Source organism: Acinonyx jubatus, chromosome B1 (assembly GCF_027475565.1).
Source record: "Acinonyx jubatus isolate Ajub_Pintada_27869175 chromosome B1, VMU_Ajub_asm_v1.0, whole genome shotgun sequence".
In the NCBI taxonomy this organism is placed as follows: Eukaryota; Metazoa; Chordata; class Mammalia; order Carnivora; family Felidae; genus Acinonyx; species Acinonyx jubatus.
The window spans coordinates 34,549,139-34,566,869 of record NC_069382.1 but is presented as its reverse complement, the minus strand read 5'-3'; the positions used below and the strand labels follow the sequence as shown (position 1 = coordinate 34,566,869).

The following is a 17,731-nucleotide window of genomic DNA, read 5'->3' as shown; positions in this document are numbered from 1 at the left end:
GGAAGAGAAGGAGCTCAGTTCTGTAGGGCTGCCTGCCTGTATGATCTTTGGCCTTCTCTACCAACATGCCCTTCCAAGCATGACTTGACTCTGAAATCCAAGGCCAAAGAAGAAGAAAATATTCCCTTTCTTTTTAAACTAAAGCCATCTTTCAGTTTCTCATCTGTTAGTTCATGATGGATTCTTTCTGGATAATTGTGGAGACCCTACCCTCTGCTCACTGGAGTATTTCCTTGTTCTTTAGCCCCAACATGACAACCACATCAAAATACAATTCATTAAGATGAGCATTTTTACATAAAATAGAATCAGGACAAAATTTACTTAAAGACTTTAAAAATCATGAGCAAAGATTATTGATATTTTATTGATTACTCTTTTTTTTTAATTTAATGTTTATTTTTGAGAGAGAAAGAGAGAGACAGAACATGAGTGGGAGAGGGGCAGAGAGAGAATGGAGACACAGAATCCAAAGCAGGCTCCAGGCTCTGAGTTGTCAGCACAGAACCCGATGCTGGGCTCGAACTTGGGAATGGCGAGATCATGACCTAGGCCAATGTCTCAGACACCCAATCAACTGAGCCACCCAGGCTCCCCTTTTATTGATTACTCCTAAAACTCAGTTTCCACTTGCATGTCTTCAGTACCCCCAAGGAGTCTTTTTAGACCCAACAAAATATTCGGGCTTACAGGACTGCCAGGGGCCATACTGGCATTCATCTACTTAGGAGGATACAGTCCAGGAAGGGGCAGTGCTAGGCATCCCTTTTCAGTGGAGTAGTACTCATAGGAGTGGGTATAGCAGTCCAAAGGTTTTCCGCCTTTCACTTCTTCCTTCCCCAACCCCCTCCAAGTCACAGCTCAGGTGCAGGAAAACAACATCCACATTGTGCAGATCAGGGAGCCACCATGGGTTAGAAGCCTCATATAGTACAACTGCTAATATCTCCCATAAAAGCTTTATTGGTATAGATTCCAGGGTCCCCTAGGGACATACCTTGAGTCATCCCACTCAGAAGTTCAAAGCTATAGCTTCCCACCAGGTAATTGAGTGATTTTTACCATAAGCAATGTTGCCTAGTAACACAGCTGACATTCACCTTATCAGGTTTCCAGGGCAAAAGAGATAGAAAGTTAATCCAAGGTCACACTTGTCTTTAAGGAGATTTTTTTACCTTTTATCCACAACTTCTCAAGAGTATTTTTATAAAGATGACTGTGATTTCAAATTTGCCTGAAATAAATGGCTTTGAAGTAGCTTCATAATTTTCTGTCCTATAATGGTAAATTTTAGCTTTTCTTCCTTTGACTGTTTTTCCTTTTTTGATAGGTCGAATCAAATATTCTGAACAGGTGTATGATGCGTGTATGGAGACATTTGACTGTCTTCCTCTTGCTGCCCTCTTAAACCAGCAGTTTCTGTGTGTACATGGAGGGATGTCGCCTGAAATTACTAGTTTAGATGACATTAGGAAAGTAAGTAATCTTTCATTCGTCTCATGGAGTATATATATCTTTAGTTCAGTTTTTTTGGTTTTTTGGTTTTTTTGCAGTCAGCTAATATGCCTCCGTCTGAAAATTTTTAAATACTGATAATCAAAAGTAAGAAACTGGAAATCACCTACAATCTCATTATTGGGAGATAACTACTGATAATATTTTGCTATTCCAGAAAATTTCTGTAGATTTTAATGAAATCTGTACTTTTACCAAGTAGAAACATAACATATTTTGGGTACAGTCCTGAGACTTTAAATAAATTGTGTAGCAGTACGAAAGGAAGGAAATCAGGATTCTAATCCCTGTCCTGCAGTCAATTGTGCAATCTTGACCAAATCCCTTAAGTCTTAGTCACATTTTCTTCTCTGGGAAATAAGGAAGTTAGAATGGATAGTCTGAGGACTTCCAGCTCTGAAATTTGTTGACATTGACATTTTAAATGATAGAGTTTAAGTTGCTATACTTGCGTGAGTTGGTGATTATTATTTTCAGGACTTCAAAAAAAGATGATCAATCTTTTTTCACTTCTGTTGTTCTACATTACCATCTTCTTTTCTCTACCTTTGTATTCTTTTACCTGTCTAGGTACTGAAAGTAAAGATTTTTCTGTTTATAAAACTTTTCTCTGAATTAAGTTACTTTCCTCAGGGTAAGAGGGTGTGCCTACATCTCTGCTGCCTTACCATCTTTAAAATAACCAGAATTTCTCTTTTACATTGTAAGTCTTGAGTTTCGCAATTCTGAACCAACTGTATTAAAAAAACACTCTCCTTTCACTTAGTAGAAGTCCTCAGCTATTTTAGTTACTCATTTTGTCTTTGTTTTTACGCTGCTAACCAAAGCAGCAGTGACTAAAGGCTTTAAATTGATAACTTACATTGAAATGCCTCCACTGCATAGAATGGAAAGGATGAAAGTCCTTTACAAAATAAAACTAGAAATCTCCATTGGGATGAGGTAAAAAATGAACAGAACCATTGTAAAACCTTTGCTCCTTTGATTGTAACCTTAGCTTACCTAGGCAGTTGAAATGAAGACTTTCCATAGCCTTTCTCAATAATAGTATATCCCTATAGTGGTTGATTTCACATTCGAATTAAATGAGTACTGCTTTTAATATTAGGATGTAAAGCAGTCCTTTTCTTAGATGACAGAGATATTTATAAAAATTTATTTCAAGAAAATAATAAAAATTGTATATCCAAGTTTGTTAAGTGTTTGTATTCTTCCTAAAGGAACAGTTCTTTAAGGTGCTTGCTGTTTTTTCCCCTAATACATTCTTGTGGGTGGGAGGTTTTTGGCTTTTGGGTTTTTGATGCATACCAGTTTCCAAAAGGTCTTTTGCTTTCATGATTTTTCTTCTTTTGGCTCTTGTGTGTCTTCTAGTTAGACAGGTTTAAAGAACCTCCAGCCTTTGGGCCAGTGTGTGACCTGCTTTGGTCTGATCCCTCAGAGGATTATGGCAATGAAAAGACCTTGGAGCACTATACCCACAACACTGTCCGAGGGTGCTCTTATTTTTACAGGTAAGCTAATCCTCAAAGTTATAAAATTAGGAAAGGCAATTGCAATATGTTTCATCAAATTATTTTTAAGTATTTTATATCTTTAATTTGTATAGTATCGGACCTTCTGTTTAATTTTTTAATTAACAGAAGGCAGAAAACTCTTGTTTGTTTTGTGTTTTATATCTTAATTGGCATTATGCCCTCATATATGAATACCCTCATGATACTTAAGTGTAATATACTGAACATGATTGAACAGAGTATCTTGCAGTGCTTAAATGTTATTTTCAGACTCTAGATAATCTTGATTATTTGTTCCCAAACATCATTGATAAGCTTTTTTAAAAATAAAGGTTTGTTGACTCTTCCCCCAGAGATTTTGATTGAGTAGGTCTGAGACAGGAAAATCCTGTTATTTTTTTAAAAGCTCTCCAACTTCTGGAACCACTGCTATAGGCAAAGATATAAAAAGAACAGGACATTGTGAACTAAGCCCAGGACATTTCCTGGAAGTTGGCTGTTGTCTTAAATCTCACATGAGCTTTTATTGTGTTCTGCCGTTCAAAAATAGGGAGGTAGAGGGAGGTTTGAAGTCTAAATATTTTTAGTTCCAATATTTTACTGTGACAAGTAATGCATAAATGTAGTCCCCTAAAAAATCTGTTAATTGCCTAAGATAATATATTCATGAAGTGAAATCCACATACAAAAAGTAAAGAACTTCAAAATTGCCATAGTTTTAACATTTTTCTAAGCAACCTTGTTTTATTCCTTTTTGAGTCATTTAAATTTTACTTCTCTTGGGGCACGTGGGTGGCTCAGTTGGTTAAGCGTCCAACTTCAGCTCAGGTCATGATCTCGTGGTTCATGAGTTCGAGCCCCACATCGGGCTCTGTGCTCCCAGCTCAGAGCCTGGAGCCTGCTTCAGATTCTGTATCTCCCTCTCTCTCTGCCCCTCCACAACTCATGCTCTGTCTCTCTGTCTCTGTCTCTGTCTCTCAAATACAAACATTAAAAAAAATTTTTTTTACTTCTCTTTACATTGCTTAAAATAAAGAGCATCATTTATTTTTTTATTGTTATTGTTTGTACAGTATAAACTGGTACAGTCTCCTTGGAGATCAGCTTGATAATATCTCTCAATTATAAATGTCCACCCAGGGCCTTTGAACCAGGAGTTCTCCTTCTGAAATGTAATCCTATAGCCATAAGTCAATCCTCGTTATTTATGAATTCTGAGCTGTAAATTTGCCTACTTGCTAAGAATTACTTGTAACTGCAAGGTCACCACTTAAACACTTTCGTGGTCATTCACAGACATGCACACATGCAGAGTGATGCAAAATTCGAGTCACCCCATGTGTGTTCCTAACTGAGGTTAACAAGGAGCTGCTCTGCCTTCTTTTTCCAGCTTTCATACTACAAGACTATCATTATACCATTCTTTCTGTGATCCATTTAGTGCAACATTTTTCACATTTTTTGTTGGCAATTTTGCTGTGTAAAATGGCCCCCAAGCATAGTGCTTAAGTGCTATCTGGTATTTCTGCCTTGCAGAGAAAATACGTGTATATTATATAAACCTAATTCAGGAATGATTTGTGACATTGTTGTCCATGAGTTCCATGTTAATGAATCAACAGTATGTATTAAATAAGATGTCCTTAAACAGAAACACACATAAAACAAGATTATGTATTGATTGATTAATGAAAATGTGACCAGAGGCTCCAGGACCCTATGTATTTTCTCTAGGAGCAGTGGTTCAGTTTTGACTAATTCCGTTTTTGCAACAACTTTATAGAACATAGCTACTGCAAATAACAAGAATCAGCTATATAAATGTGCGAATGTGTAAAATGTATGTACAGCTGACCCTTGAACACGATGCATTTGAACTATGCAGGTCCACTTATACATGGATTTTTTTTTAAGTTTAGTTATGTATTTTAAGAGAGAGAGGGTGGGTGAGAGGCAGAGAGAAAGGGAGAGAGAGAGAATCCCAAGCAGGTTCTACACTGTCATCACAGAGATCGTGAGAGCCATGAGATTATGACCTGAGCTGAAATCAAGAGTCAGATGCTTAACCAACTGAGCCACCCAGGCGCCCCTACATGGATTCTTTATATAAATATAATACAGCACTATAAAAGTATTTTTTCTCCTTTATGATTTAAAAAAAATTTTTTTTCAACGTTTTTTATTTATTTTGGGGACAGAGAGAGACAGAGCATGAACGGGGGAGGGGCAGAGAGAGAGGGAGACACAGAATCGGAAACAGGCTCCAGCTCCGAGCCATCAGCCCAGAGCCTGACGCAGGGGTCGAACTCACGGACCGCGAGATCGTGACCTGGCTGAAGTCGGACGCCTAACCGACTGCGCCACCCAGGCGCCCCTAAAAATTTTTTTTTAATGTTTAGTCATTTTTTGAGAGACAGAGACAGTGTGAGTGGGGGAGGGGCAGAGAGAGAGGGAGACACAGAATCTGAAGCAGGCTTCAGTCTCTGAGCTGTCAGCACAGAGCCTGACATGGGGCTCGAACTCATGGACCATGAGATCATGACTTGAGCCGAAGTCAGATATTCAATTGGCGGTGGCACCCAGGCGCCCCCTTCCATATGGTTTTCTTAAGAACATTTTATTTTCTCCAGCTTATTTTAGTATAAGAATACAGTATATGATACATACAACATACAGAATATCTGTCAGTTGACTGTTACGGGTAATACTTCTGGTCAGCAGGCCAGTAATTAAATTTTGGGGGAGTCAAAAGTTATGTACATGAGGGGTGCCTTGCTGGCTCAGTAAGTAGAGCCTGCAACTCTTGATCTCAGGGTTGTGAGTTCAGGCCCCACATTGGGCATGGCGCCTACTTCAAAAGAGTAATACATGTGAAAAAAGGTTATATAGTTACACAGTTATAAAAAGTTATACAGATTTTTGACTGTGCAGGGAGTTAGCACTCCCTACATTATTCAGGGGTCAATGGTTCAAGGTTATTCATTGCTGTATTATTATCTTTTAAAATTTTTTTTTAACGTTTATTTATTTTTGAGAGAGAGAGAGAGAGACAGAGCATGAATGGGGGAGGGTCAGAGAGAGAGAGGGAGACACAGAATCTGAAACAGGTTCCAGGCTCCGAGCTGTCAGCACGGAGCCCGACGCGGGGCTTGAACTCACGAACCACGAGATCATGACCTGAGCCGAAGTCGGAAGCTTAACTGACTGAGCCACCCAGTCACCCCTATTATTATCTTTTTAAATGTTTATTTATTTTGAAAGAGCATGAGTAGAGGAGGGACAGAAAGAGAGAATCCCAAGCAAGCTCCATGCTGTTAATTTTGACACTTAAGCCAGACACTTAACCAACTGAGCCACCCAGGCACCCCTCACTGCTGTATTATTTATGATAAAAGATTTAAAACAATCTAGATGTTCAATAGAAGACTAGTTAAATACCTTGTGGTATATTCAGACAATGGAAAGTGCCAGACTATACAGTGAAGCTGTTTTTAAAAAAGAAAAAAAAAAAAAAACAACTTTGTACACTGATATAAAATCCTGGCATACTTTGTTTTATTGCACTTTGCTATATTGTACTTCATAGATACTGAGTTTTTTTACACATTGAAGGTTGGGGCAGTCCTGTGTTGAGCAGGTCTCTTGGTGTTATTTTTCCAAAAGCATTTGCTCATGTCATGTCCCTGTGTACATTTTGGTAATTCTCCCTATATTTCAAACTTTTTAAATTGTTACTATATTTGTTATGGTGATCTGTGATCAGTAATTAAAACCACTGAAATCTCAGATTATGGTTAGTATTTTTGGCAATATTTTTAAATTAAGAAATGTACATTGTTTTTTAGACATAATGTTATTGCACACTCAATAGACTACAGTATAGTGTAAACGTAACTTTTTCATGCACTGGGAAACAAAAAAATTCATTTGACTCACTTTATTTTATATTTGCTTTGTTGTGGTGGTGTGGAACAGAACCAACTATATCTCCAAGGCATGCCTGTAGAACATCTTTTAAAGAGTACTCAAAGAAACTAGGAACATTGGTTGTTTCTAGGGTAGCTGGAAGCTAGATGTAGGAAGAAGGAAGGCATTTGGGGTGCCTAGCTGGCTCAGTTGATCTTGAGGTTGAGAGTTTGAGCCACATGTTTGGTGTAGAGATTACTAAAAATAAATAAATAAATTCAAAAAAAAACGAGAGAAGGGAGGTATTTCATTGTATAATCATTTGTATCTTTCAATTTTATACCAAATGAATGTACAATCTATTTTAAAAGTTAATATTTTCTAATGAGCATCATAAGAAACAAAGATTTAAACATAAAGTAAATAATTGGGGCACCTAAGTGGCTCAGTCGGTTAAGCATCCAACTCTTGGTCTCAGCTCATGATTCTTGGTCATGATCTCACAGTTTGTGGGTTCAGGCCTTGCACTGGGTTCTGCACTGCCGATGCTGAGCCTGCTTGGGATTCTGCCTCTCCCTGTCTCTCTCTGCCCTTCCCATGCTAGTGCTCTCTCTCTCTCTCTCAAAATAAATAATGATAAAGTAAATAATTAACACTTGGATAATTCCAGGATAATTTGGTATTTTCCAGTTCTTCCTATCAGGTATTTCTAAATGTAGAAAAATAACATTACTGAAAGAGAATGTTAGGAGCAGATGTAAATATCAGACCTTTCATTAGAATACGGTTGGGTGTAATATTTGTATTTACTCCTGAAATATTCCTGTATAATATTAATTTGGCATAGATATTACCTGTGAAGCTGTAAGTAGATTCTTTAACTTTTCAAACCATTTGACAGTTTGAAAATTGTGTATTCAATTTTTAGCAACTAATAATCTTTCTCTGTCTCTCTTTCTCTCACACCACACACTCTCTCTCTCTCTCTCTCTCTCTCTCTCTCTCTAGCTCTCTCTCTCTCTCTCTCTCTCTCTCTCTCCCCCTCTCCCTGGTACTTTTTTTTATATCAAGACACAAAGAAAAGTTTTGGTTTTGTATTATTATGGATTAAGACAAAGACAGTTAAAAGGTAAAGGAGCTTTTTTTCTGTCGTAAGGTTATCTGTTACCTGTATATTTGATCTGGAATGAGTTATATTCATGAAGTAGAAAAACAGTGATGATTGCTAAGCCATAAATAAAGGTTCAGTGGTGGGGTGCCTGGGTGGCTCAGTCGGTTAAGCATCCAACTTCAGTTCAGGTCATAATCTTGAGGTTTGTGGGTTTGAGCCCTGCGCCAGGCTCTGTGCTGACAGCTCAGAGGTTGGAACCTGCTTCAGATTTTGTCTCCCTCCCTCTCTCTCTGCCCCTCCCCTGCTTGCTCTCTCTCTCTCTGTCTCTCAAATAAACGAACAATCAAACAAACAATAAAAGTCCAGTGGTATGTCAAAAACCTGTCTTTTTGAAACAAATTCAACTAATGTCATCTTGACTTTTCCCCTTCCTCCTATTAAAAAACATTTGTTTTAGTTCTGGATTTATATTTTCTAATTTTCTATTCCAGTTACCCTGCAGTTTGTGAATTTTTGCAGAACAATAATTTGTTATCAATAATCAGAGCCCATGAAGCCCAAGATGCTGGGTAAGTTAGATTTATACCGTACCAGATATCACTGTGGAGTTTTTGCCTTTATTATTAAGACAGACGGACTGTTATTTCTCTTCCAGGTATCGAATGTACAGGAAGAGCCAAACAACAGGCTTTCCATCACTCATTACAATTTTCTCTGCCCCCAATTACCTAGATGTCTATAACAATAAAGGTAAAAGAGTCCAGCGATATTTGAGTTTGGATTTGTGAGTAAATGTGAGCTCTAGTTTAATTCATATGTGTGTGTGGTTTTAAAACATATGTAAATTTTAAATAAAAAGAAAAGAGGTCTTAGTTGAAACAAAAGCCAAGAAACTTAGAATTTAGGCTACTGCTTGGTTTTCATTTCCTAAGGAGTATTGGGCTCTGTAAATAAATAATAGGTTTGATTTGTACTCCTGAATCAAAATATAAGACAAATAAATTACTTCAGGTTTAAGTTAGAATAGTCACCATAAATTATTAGTTTTGGTGAATTTATTTGTAACAGTACCTCAATAAAATGTCACTGTTTGGTGTTTTAATGTTTGTACATTATTAAGCTGTTTTTGGTTTTCTTGAGTAATGGTACAGGCAGAGTGAATACCATAAAAAATTAAGAAAAATCATTTTAGTCCAATCCCTGCCAGAAACTAGTAGTGTAACTTTAGGTCTGTCATGTAATTTTTCTAAACCTCAATTTCCCATATTAAAAAAGAGGATTAAATATAAATATGCCTTCAGTCCAGAAGTTCTCATTCTAAGACTTTATCCTATTGAAATTTTTTCTTTTTAAGTATGCCCAATGTGGGCCTTGAACGCATGACCTTGAGATTGAGAGTCACATGCTCTATTGACTGAGCCAGCCAGGTGCCCTGAAATCTTTTTCTTTCTTTCTTTTTTTTTTAATTTTTTAAGATTCATAGTTTGTAAGTTTTTTAGCTCGGCAGACTTCCTCTGTAATATCCTCTGTAACATCCTCTGTAACTATTTTGTTGTTTATAAAGTATGACTATAAAATAATAGAACTTTAATACAAACATGCCAGAACGTATATATCCAAGTGAGTATTGTCCCTTCACAGTAGTTACCTTGGGAAGCTACACGCTTATTCCAACAATGCTGCCATTGTTCAAAACGTTTTTGGAACTCCTCTTTTGGCATTGCCTTCAGAATCTGCGACACATTCTTTTGATTATCCTCAGTGATGGGAAACCTTCGTCCTTTGAGGGTGGATTTGATTTTTGGAACAGCCAAAAGTTATTCGGAGTCAAGACTGGTGAATAAGGTGAGTGATCAAGCTAGATGGTACCATTTGGGGTCAGAAACAAGGTATGATTATAGGGTAATGAGACTGGTTTTTCTTGTGTTGCTTATAAAATGGGTCTGGAGGCAATTCCACAAGAGGAGTTCCAAAAATGTTTTGAGTAATGGCAGCATCTTTGGATTAAATATACGGTAAGGCAGCAAGGTGTATTGAAAAGAGCACTAATAAGCTGAGTCAGAAAATCTAGTCTAGCCCTGCTTCACTTTTCAGTCCACAGTAAACATGACACTTAATTTCACATCAATAAGATATTTAACTTCTCTGAGCCTCAGTGTATCTTTAAAATACCTGCCATATAGGGTTGTTGAAGATAAGTTGGAATAATAAAAATAAATATTAAAAAGCATCCATGAAACTCTACATTGCTGTAGTACTATAACATTTTACAGTTGTGCCTCGTATGACTATGTCAAAGGGCCACACTCATCTCATATATAAGGTCTGGTGTGTTTGTAGTTGGTGGTTTCTTAAGTCTCATTACTTTATAGTCATACCTTGTATATGCAGGTGGGGAGTCAAGTTTAAAAGCAGTCCACAGTATACTCACTACATAACCTGAGCCTGTGTAAAGGGAAACTATGGAATGGCACATCTCATTTCAATCTGATTTGAATCAGTCATCTTAGTGTGTCCTTCAGTGGCTTCCTATTCATTTTTAAAAACACTTCTTTGGCTTAAGTTCTCCCCCAGCCGTATAGTTCTTTACATCTCGTCATTCTTTTCTGAGTCTTAGCTGTCTAGCCACAACACTCAGCTTCTCCCTGACTCCATTGTTTCTTATTTCCTTCTTCCTAATATGCCCAATATATTAGAGACTTAGTTTTGTTCTTGTTTCTTCCATTGTGAATGGTGTGTGTTGCTTGTGTTGGTAACTTCTTCAAGGACACTTAGTGGCTATAGTCCTCATATTTGTGATGAAGACTGTCCCTTCTCCCTTTTTAGACCTCAGCTGGTAAGTGTGTCTCTTGATTGCACGGTGGATTTATCGGTGTGCTCAACTAAAACGTGCCACCCAAAGCAGCAGTCATTTTACTGACTCACTGAACACCAGCTCATTTTTGGCCCATTCTAACCTGGTATTGATCTTGATTATTCCTTTAGCAAACTTTTAAAGTCACAGTCCAGTTTACTGGAATTTTCTGTTGACTTTGATATAACTGGTAACTTTATCTTGAAACATTCTTATTTTCCTTGCTTTTTCTCAAAAAAAATTTTTTTTTTAGGAAAAAGAAAATGTGGCATCTGAACCAATGTCTGCTGGTACTCAGTTACTCCCCACAGAAGTACTTCTTTTCTTGAAAGACAAGACCACTTGTCTTGCAAGACAATTCACTTCCCCTTTTCTTTTTCTCTCTCTTCTTCTGTTGCTTTTCTTTCTTGCATATTGGTACCAACAAGTAATTCTTAGTTCCAATGATTATGTGAAAGGTCCTTAAGTCATAATTTATAAAGATTTCTATTCCTATTTTTTTGTTTCCACTGGGAACGTACACAAAAACAATTTTTTTTATCCTTTCATTTATAATTATCCACTGTAAAGACCCACCTTTCACCTCTTTTTCCTGTGTAGATTGAGGGAATTATTGAGTAAAATATATGCATAATAAAATACATATACATGAAAACATTGTATCTAGTGGCAGGTTTTTAAGAGCAGGCAATCCTACTTTCATGTATTTTCTTCATGATGTACATTTTAGACAGCCAGTAACTTACATTTTGAGCACGCTAGGCAATCATTTAATAAGCAAAGAAACGGGAACCAGGGAATGACCTATACCTCATTTCTGGAGTACTTCATACCCGATTCTATTTATGATCACAATAAGAGTAAAGAGAATAATGCAAACAACATCACAGTGCTTTTGCTCATGGTGAAGTCCAAGAAATTGGATTTCAAAACTTTTAAAATATAAAGAAAATTAGTTTGGTACCAAAGTATGTGTACAAATAAATAAACTGGTTAATTTAAACATTTATACAGTGCTAGCAATATACTGGCTGTGTATAGGAGAGATGGCTGTTTTAATCCTCTTTATATATGTAAATTATTTAATCTACTTTTGAGCCTTGTAAATTGCTCTAAGTTTACCATCTGTATCCCCCACTATGAATTGATAATTGCTATGCTATAAACTCCCAGAGTTTATAAAATCTTTGGCTCTGGATAATGACTAGCAAAATAGGCTGTGTTCATTTAATGAAAAATGTTTGCCTTCAAAAGAGAGCTGTAATTGTAACCATTTGGCCTATAAAGGGAAATTATGACAACATTTTTCTAATGTAGAACCTGAGATTTCTATAGATGGTTACTGTGCAGTGGCCCTTTGAAGTTTCAGAGCTCAGTTTCTTTTGTACTTTTATTATATGGGGTCTTCAGGTGACTTTGTTCCTTGGGGTAATTCTTAAAAGAATGAGGTGTATAAAATGCTTTAAGATTTTCCATCTGTTCTTAAATACCAAGGCCTGAATTTACAAATGGAGAGTAAGTTCCTGAATTCTGTTTAGTAGGTATGCAGCTGTGTGAAGCATGCCAGTTGCTGTGTCATGTTCCTCTGTGCCAGATTCTCTTGCTTTTTCCTTTTTAGCTGCTGTGTTAAAATATGAAAACAATGTCATGAATATCAGGCAGTTTAACTGTTCTCCACACCCCTACTGGCTTCCAAACTTTATGGATGTTTTCACATGGTCTTTGCCTTTTGTTGGGGAAAAAGGTAAGGAACTAAAGCATCTGGGCTATCAGTTGTCTTAATTAGTAATGGAGTACACTTTTATATTTGCATGAGTCTCCTGATGGTTCAGAAATGTTTTTCTTAAAGTTATAAGAAGTATTTTCGAATTTTCTTTGTTCTCTACAAAGGTTTTTAAATGGTACTTGGTTTTTAAGTTAAAGTTCTGGTCGTTTATGTTCTTCTTATTGTAAATATCAACTTAAAATAGCTATCCTACTGTGATCAAGATGTTAAAATAACATAAGTCACTACACCATTCCTTCAGGGATTTCTTCAGTGGTAAAGATATTTAAAAAGAAAATACTGTCCTTAGAATTTCATTTGTGCACCTATACAAATAAGCTATGCAAATATAAAATAAGTCTGTTGGACATAGACATGGTGGCTTAACTTCTTTGTAAAGTGGGAAGAAATCTTTTCATGTACATATCAGTGAGGAAAAGGTTCTGGACAGCAGTCTCATGAAATCAAGTAATTAATGCAATAGAATCATCAAGACCGAACTTTCATCGAAGCAAGTAATTTCCCCAAATTCTATATAAACCCAAAGGTCTAGATTTAATGCTACTCTTTATGAATACTCTTAGTAGCATAATGACAAATCATTTTTGTCTATGTTTATTTAACATGTATGTTTAGACAGCCACATCATTATAGAGAAAGTACCTTAATAATTGTATAAATTTTGGGTTATTTTGTCTTATTGTATAGTCACAGAGATGCTGGTTAACGTTCTCAACATATGCTCTGATGATGAATTGATTTCCGAAGATGAAATTGAAGGTAAACTTGCCTTTTTCTCATTTGAACTAGAAATGAAGAAGTTTTGGTTTTGGTTTTAGTTCGTTTTGAATAATTTTTTTGACTTATTAAAAAAGAATTATGTTCGTTCCAGAAAAATTAAATTTGAAAAATATAGGAAACCGTAAGTAAGAACAAAAAAGTTACCTATAATCCTGCCATCTCATAGATATCCACTGTTCACATCTTGATGTGATACTGTGTTACCTGTCTTTTATCTTTGCATATATTTTCCCATTTTTTCTTTTTAACAAAAATGAGGTCATATAATAGTATCACAAACATTTATAGTTACTTATTTTGAGAGAGAGAGAGAGAGAGAGAGACAGTGCAAGCAGGGAGGGACAGAGAGAGGGGAGAGAGAGAATCCTAAGCAGGCTTTGCACTGGACATTCAGAGAGCCCAGTGTGGGGCTTGAACTCACAAACCATGAGATCATGACCCTAGCTAAAATCAAGAGTCAAGATGCATAACCAACTGAGCCACCCGGGTGCCCCTATAGTTTTTTTGTGGACTAATTTTTAACAGTTATATAGTTGTCCTTGTTGATAATTTTTTGTTTTAATCAGTCCCCTGCTGTTGGATGTTGGATTTTTCCAACATTTTTGTTTTAAAACCCCACAGTTTGGAAAATTCTTAAAGATAAATCTTTATACATTCTGTCAACAACCACTATTCATCACATGCCTAATATATGGCAAGTACTGTTTGGGTCCTTGCATACAATAAGCTTATATTCTAGTGGAAGAAAGAGAAACAATAGATAAGTGCAAGTCAGATGTTGATATATGGTATGAAAGAAAGGAAGCAATATTAGGGTGTTGAGAATAACATTTTCTTGATTATTTTCATAGGATAAATTTCTAGAAATTATAATTTAAATCAGATACAGATAACCTCTAAAAGGTTGTACTAGGTTATATTTTTTGTGTGTGATGCATAGTTCATAGTGCTCTCTCCAATTATAGTTTTTATAATCTGGTGCTTTTTATATTTTAATTTGTATTTTTATGATGACTAATGAACATTTTTTGTTGTATTTATTGACCATATATGTTTTTCTTTTGTGAATTTGTCAATGCATACCTTTTGCCCATTTTCCTACTGGGTTATGTGCACGTTTATGTAGTAACATTTTGTTATATATATAGCCACGTATTTTTTTCCTAGGGTGTTGTGGGAGGTTTGATTTTAAATATATATTTTTAAATGTTTATTTATTTTGAGAGAGACAAAGACAGAATGTGAGCAGGGTAGGGGCAGAGAGAGGGAGACACAGAATCTAAAGCAGGCTCCAGGCTCTGAGCTGTCAGCACAGAGCCCATCGTGGGGCTCGAACTCACAAACCACGAGATCATGACCTGAGCCGAAGTTGGACGCTCAACCTGGATGCTTAACTGACTGAGCCACGCAGGCGCCCTGAGGGTTGATTTTAAAGTTAGGTCCCAACTTATCTGAGAATGCAGAAGATTTTGGAAAGATGGTGGTACCTGAGTTCAAAACTCTGGCTGTCTCATTTTCCAAGCTGTGTGCTAAAGTGATTCACTCAACTGTTAGGATAAATTATCTACGTCGGGGAAAGCCTAGCCTACTTTGTGCAGATAGAGTCTTAAACATATTTATGTTTTAGATTCCACAGTGAAGGTGAGGAGCAGATGGAGCATAGCTTGTGAGTACCTTTATGTAAGATAAGAGATCACTAGAAGGAACCAATTCTTTGTGAGGGAAGAGTACAGACAAGGAAAATTAAAACGAAATAAAAAATTTAAGTTGGAGGAAGAGGAAGAAATAGATCTAGTAGAATTTATATTCAAATTTAAGTGGACGTGGAAGTTATTGTGAACTCTATTATATGTATTAAGAAAGGATTCTTGATGATCATAAAGGTATGCTTATAAAATTATGCCAAAAATTGCATGCATATATATATATATATATATATAAAAGGATTGCAAGTATATATATTACAAAATTGCAAATATATATATTAAAGAATTGTTATAATAGCAACAGATTCAAAGCAATCAAAATGTCCCTCAGTGGAGAGGTGGGTAATTCAATTATGATATATCCATATGATTGAATTGTTATAATAGCAACAGATTCAAAGCAATCAAAATGTCCCTCAGTGGAGAGGTGGGTAATTCAATTATGATATATCCATATGATTGATTCTCTACATAGAATATTATTTTCTTCATGCAAACCTCCTTTGTCCCATTCTCTTCTAGTCAGCTCTTATTCAGCTTATTGTAACATCCTCATGGAAGACATTTCTGACCTCCCTGACTAGATCCAGTACCCCTGTCATGCTGTCTCATATCAACCTGTACCTCTCCTTAGCATTTGATAGAGTTGTAATTTTGCATTTATTTATATTATTGTAAGATTAATATATTTTACTCCCACTCAACTGTCAATTCCCTGAATGCTGGGACACAATTGGTTTTTGGTTTTAGGGCTTACCAGTATAGCCCTAAAGCCAAGTGTAGTGCAGTGAGCATGGTAAAGTAAATATTTGTTGAGTTAGATTCAGTGATATGAAGGGCAACTCTTAAAAAAAGAATGGAGTAAGGCTATCAGTGCTAATATGGAAAATTTATTAGGTATTCTGTTAAGTGCAAAAGTGAATGAACAGAATCCTGTCATTCTCATTTTTTACAGGGTGTAAAGATATCAGCTGATACATGCTTTCTAATTTTTTTTCTGAAAGGAAACAAAGAATAACCATCTAGGTTATAATGGTGAATTGAACACACCTCTAATTCCATTCCTTCCTGAAACCACACTAAAACCACAGTGCAATTTTGGTTTTATTTAAGTGATATAAATTAAGGATTTCCACTTTAGTAATATCAGACTAGATAGTGTAAATCAACCCTGACTTAAGATCACTGCAAAAGCTACACACAGGATTGTAAAATTTGCTTTAAAGGCATTCAGAAAGCTAACAAAGTAAAATAATTACCAAGTTGAGATCTGGAAAAAGGCATAAATCCAGAGAGGTAAAACCAACATTTGGGACTATTTGTCTCTGGAGATATTAATGAATTTCAAAAGAGAGGGTAAGAGGTTGAGCAGCCCTCTTGATAGAAGCTAAAAAGTTAGGGCTCATGGCTTGCTAAGGATGATGTGAGTGCTGGTAAGTTTCTCCTCATTGGTTTGGGATCCCAGAAGGTCTCATCCATGTAAGTAAAGGTAAGGGTGAACTGGAAATAGAACAGCCCTCAAAGGGACTATAGCTTACCCTCAAATCATTTCAATCCATGAAATTTAAATAAAGTAGCCCCAGGCGCCTGGCAAAAGCAAACCTCTCTAGGCTAAGATAACATCATGTAGGGCCTTAAATTCCTACAAATAGCCTTTCAAATATAATACGTGGCTCACAACCAAAATAACTAGGCGTATGAGGAGATAGAACAACATGAATGAGAACCAGCAGAAACAGCAAAAAATAAAAACAGATGCCAGATTCTCCAGACATTGGCTTTATCAGACTGAACTTTAAAATAGCTATGCTAGGGGCTCCTGGGTGGCTCTATCAGTTGAGTGTCTGACTTAGGCTCAGGTCATGATCTCATGGTTCTTGGGTTCAAGTCCCACATTGGGCTGTCTGCTGTCAGTGAGAAGCCTGCTTTGGATCCTCTGTCCCCAAACCCCCTGCACCTCTCCTGCTTGCTCTCTCTCTCTCTCTCAAAAGTAAATAAAATAAAAAACATTTAAAATAAAATAACTGTGCTAAAAACAAAACCAAAACAATGATTACTGTGTTCAAGATCATAAAAAACTAGGTTGAAGGGGCACCTGGTCAAGCATCAGACTTCAGCTCTGGTCACAATCTCACAGTTTGTGATTTTGACCCCTGCATCAGGTTCTGCACTGACAGTGCAGAGCTTAGTTGGGATTCTCTCTCTCTCTCTCTCTCTCTCTCTCTCTCTCTGTCTTTCTGTCTTTCTCTCCCCCCCCCACTGCCTCCCTGTCTCCCTCTCTCTGTCTCTCTCTCTGCCCCTCCTCAACCTGTGCTTTCTTTCTCTCTCAAAATAAGTAAATAAACTTAAAAAAAAAAACTAGGCTGAAAATTTTGGCAAAGAATTGTGAATTATAAAAGGAGATGTAGCAGAGTTGATAAAGTACCAAAAGAAAATGCTAGGAAGGAAAAGTAAAATAAAATTTAAAACTCTGGACAGATGAATTAACAGATTGAATAAAGCTTAAACTGAGAATAAATGAACTAGGTAAGAGGTCAGAAAAAAACAATCTAGAATGAA

General features: G+C 36.5%; 1 protein-coding gene across 6 annotated transcripts in view; it reads left to right on the top strand.

Annotated features, from left to right (window-relative positions):
* Nucleotides 1-17,731, top strand: part of PPP3CC (protein phosphatase 3 catalytic subunit gamma) — a 102,900-nt gene that overhangs the window by 61,910 nt on the left and 23,259 nt on the right. For all 6 annotated transcript variants that reach the window (XM_027077429.2, XM_027077431.2, XM_027077432.2 and 3 more), the window contains 6 exons: nucleotides 1,331-1,476; nucleotides 2,887-3,026; nucleotides 8,538-8,615; nucleotides 8,702-8,796; nucleotides 12,519-12,644; nucleotides 13,374-13,445. In XM_027077429.2, coding sequence (XP_026933230.1) covers nucleotides 1,331-1,476; nucleotides 2,887-3,026; nucleotides 8,538-8,615; nucleotides 8,702-8,796; nucleotides 12,519-12,644; nucleotides 13,374-13,445 — 657 coding nt within the window. The remainder of the gene's footprint in view (nucleotides 1-1,330; nucleotides 1,477-2,886; nucleotides 3,027-8,537; nucleotides 8,616-8,701; nucleotides 8,797-12,518; nucleotides 12,645-13,373; nucleotides 13,446-17,731) is intronic.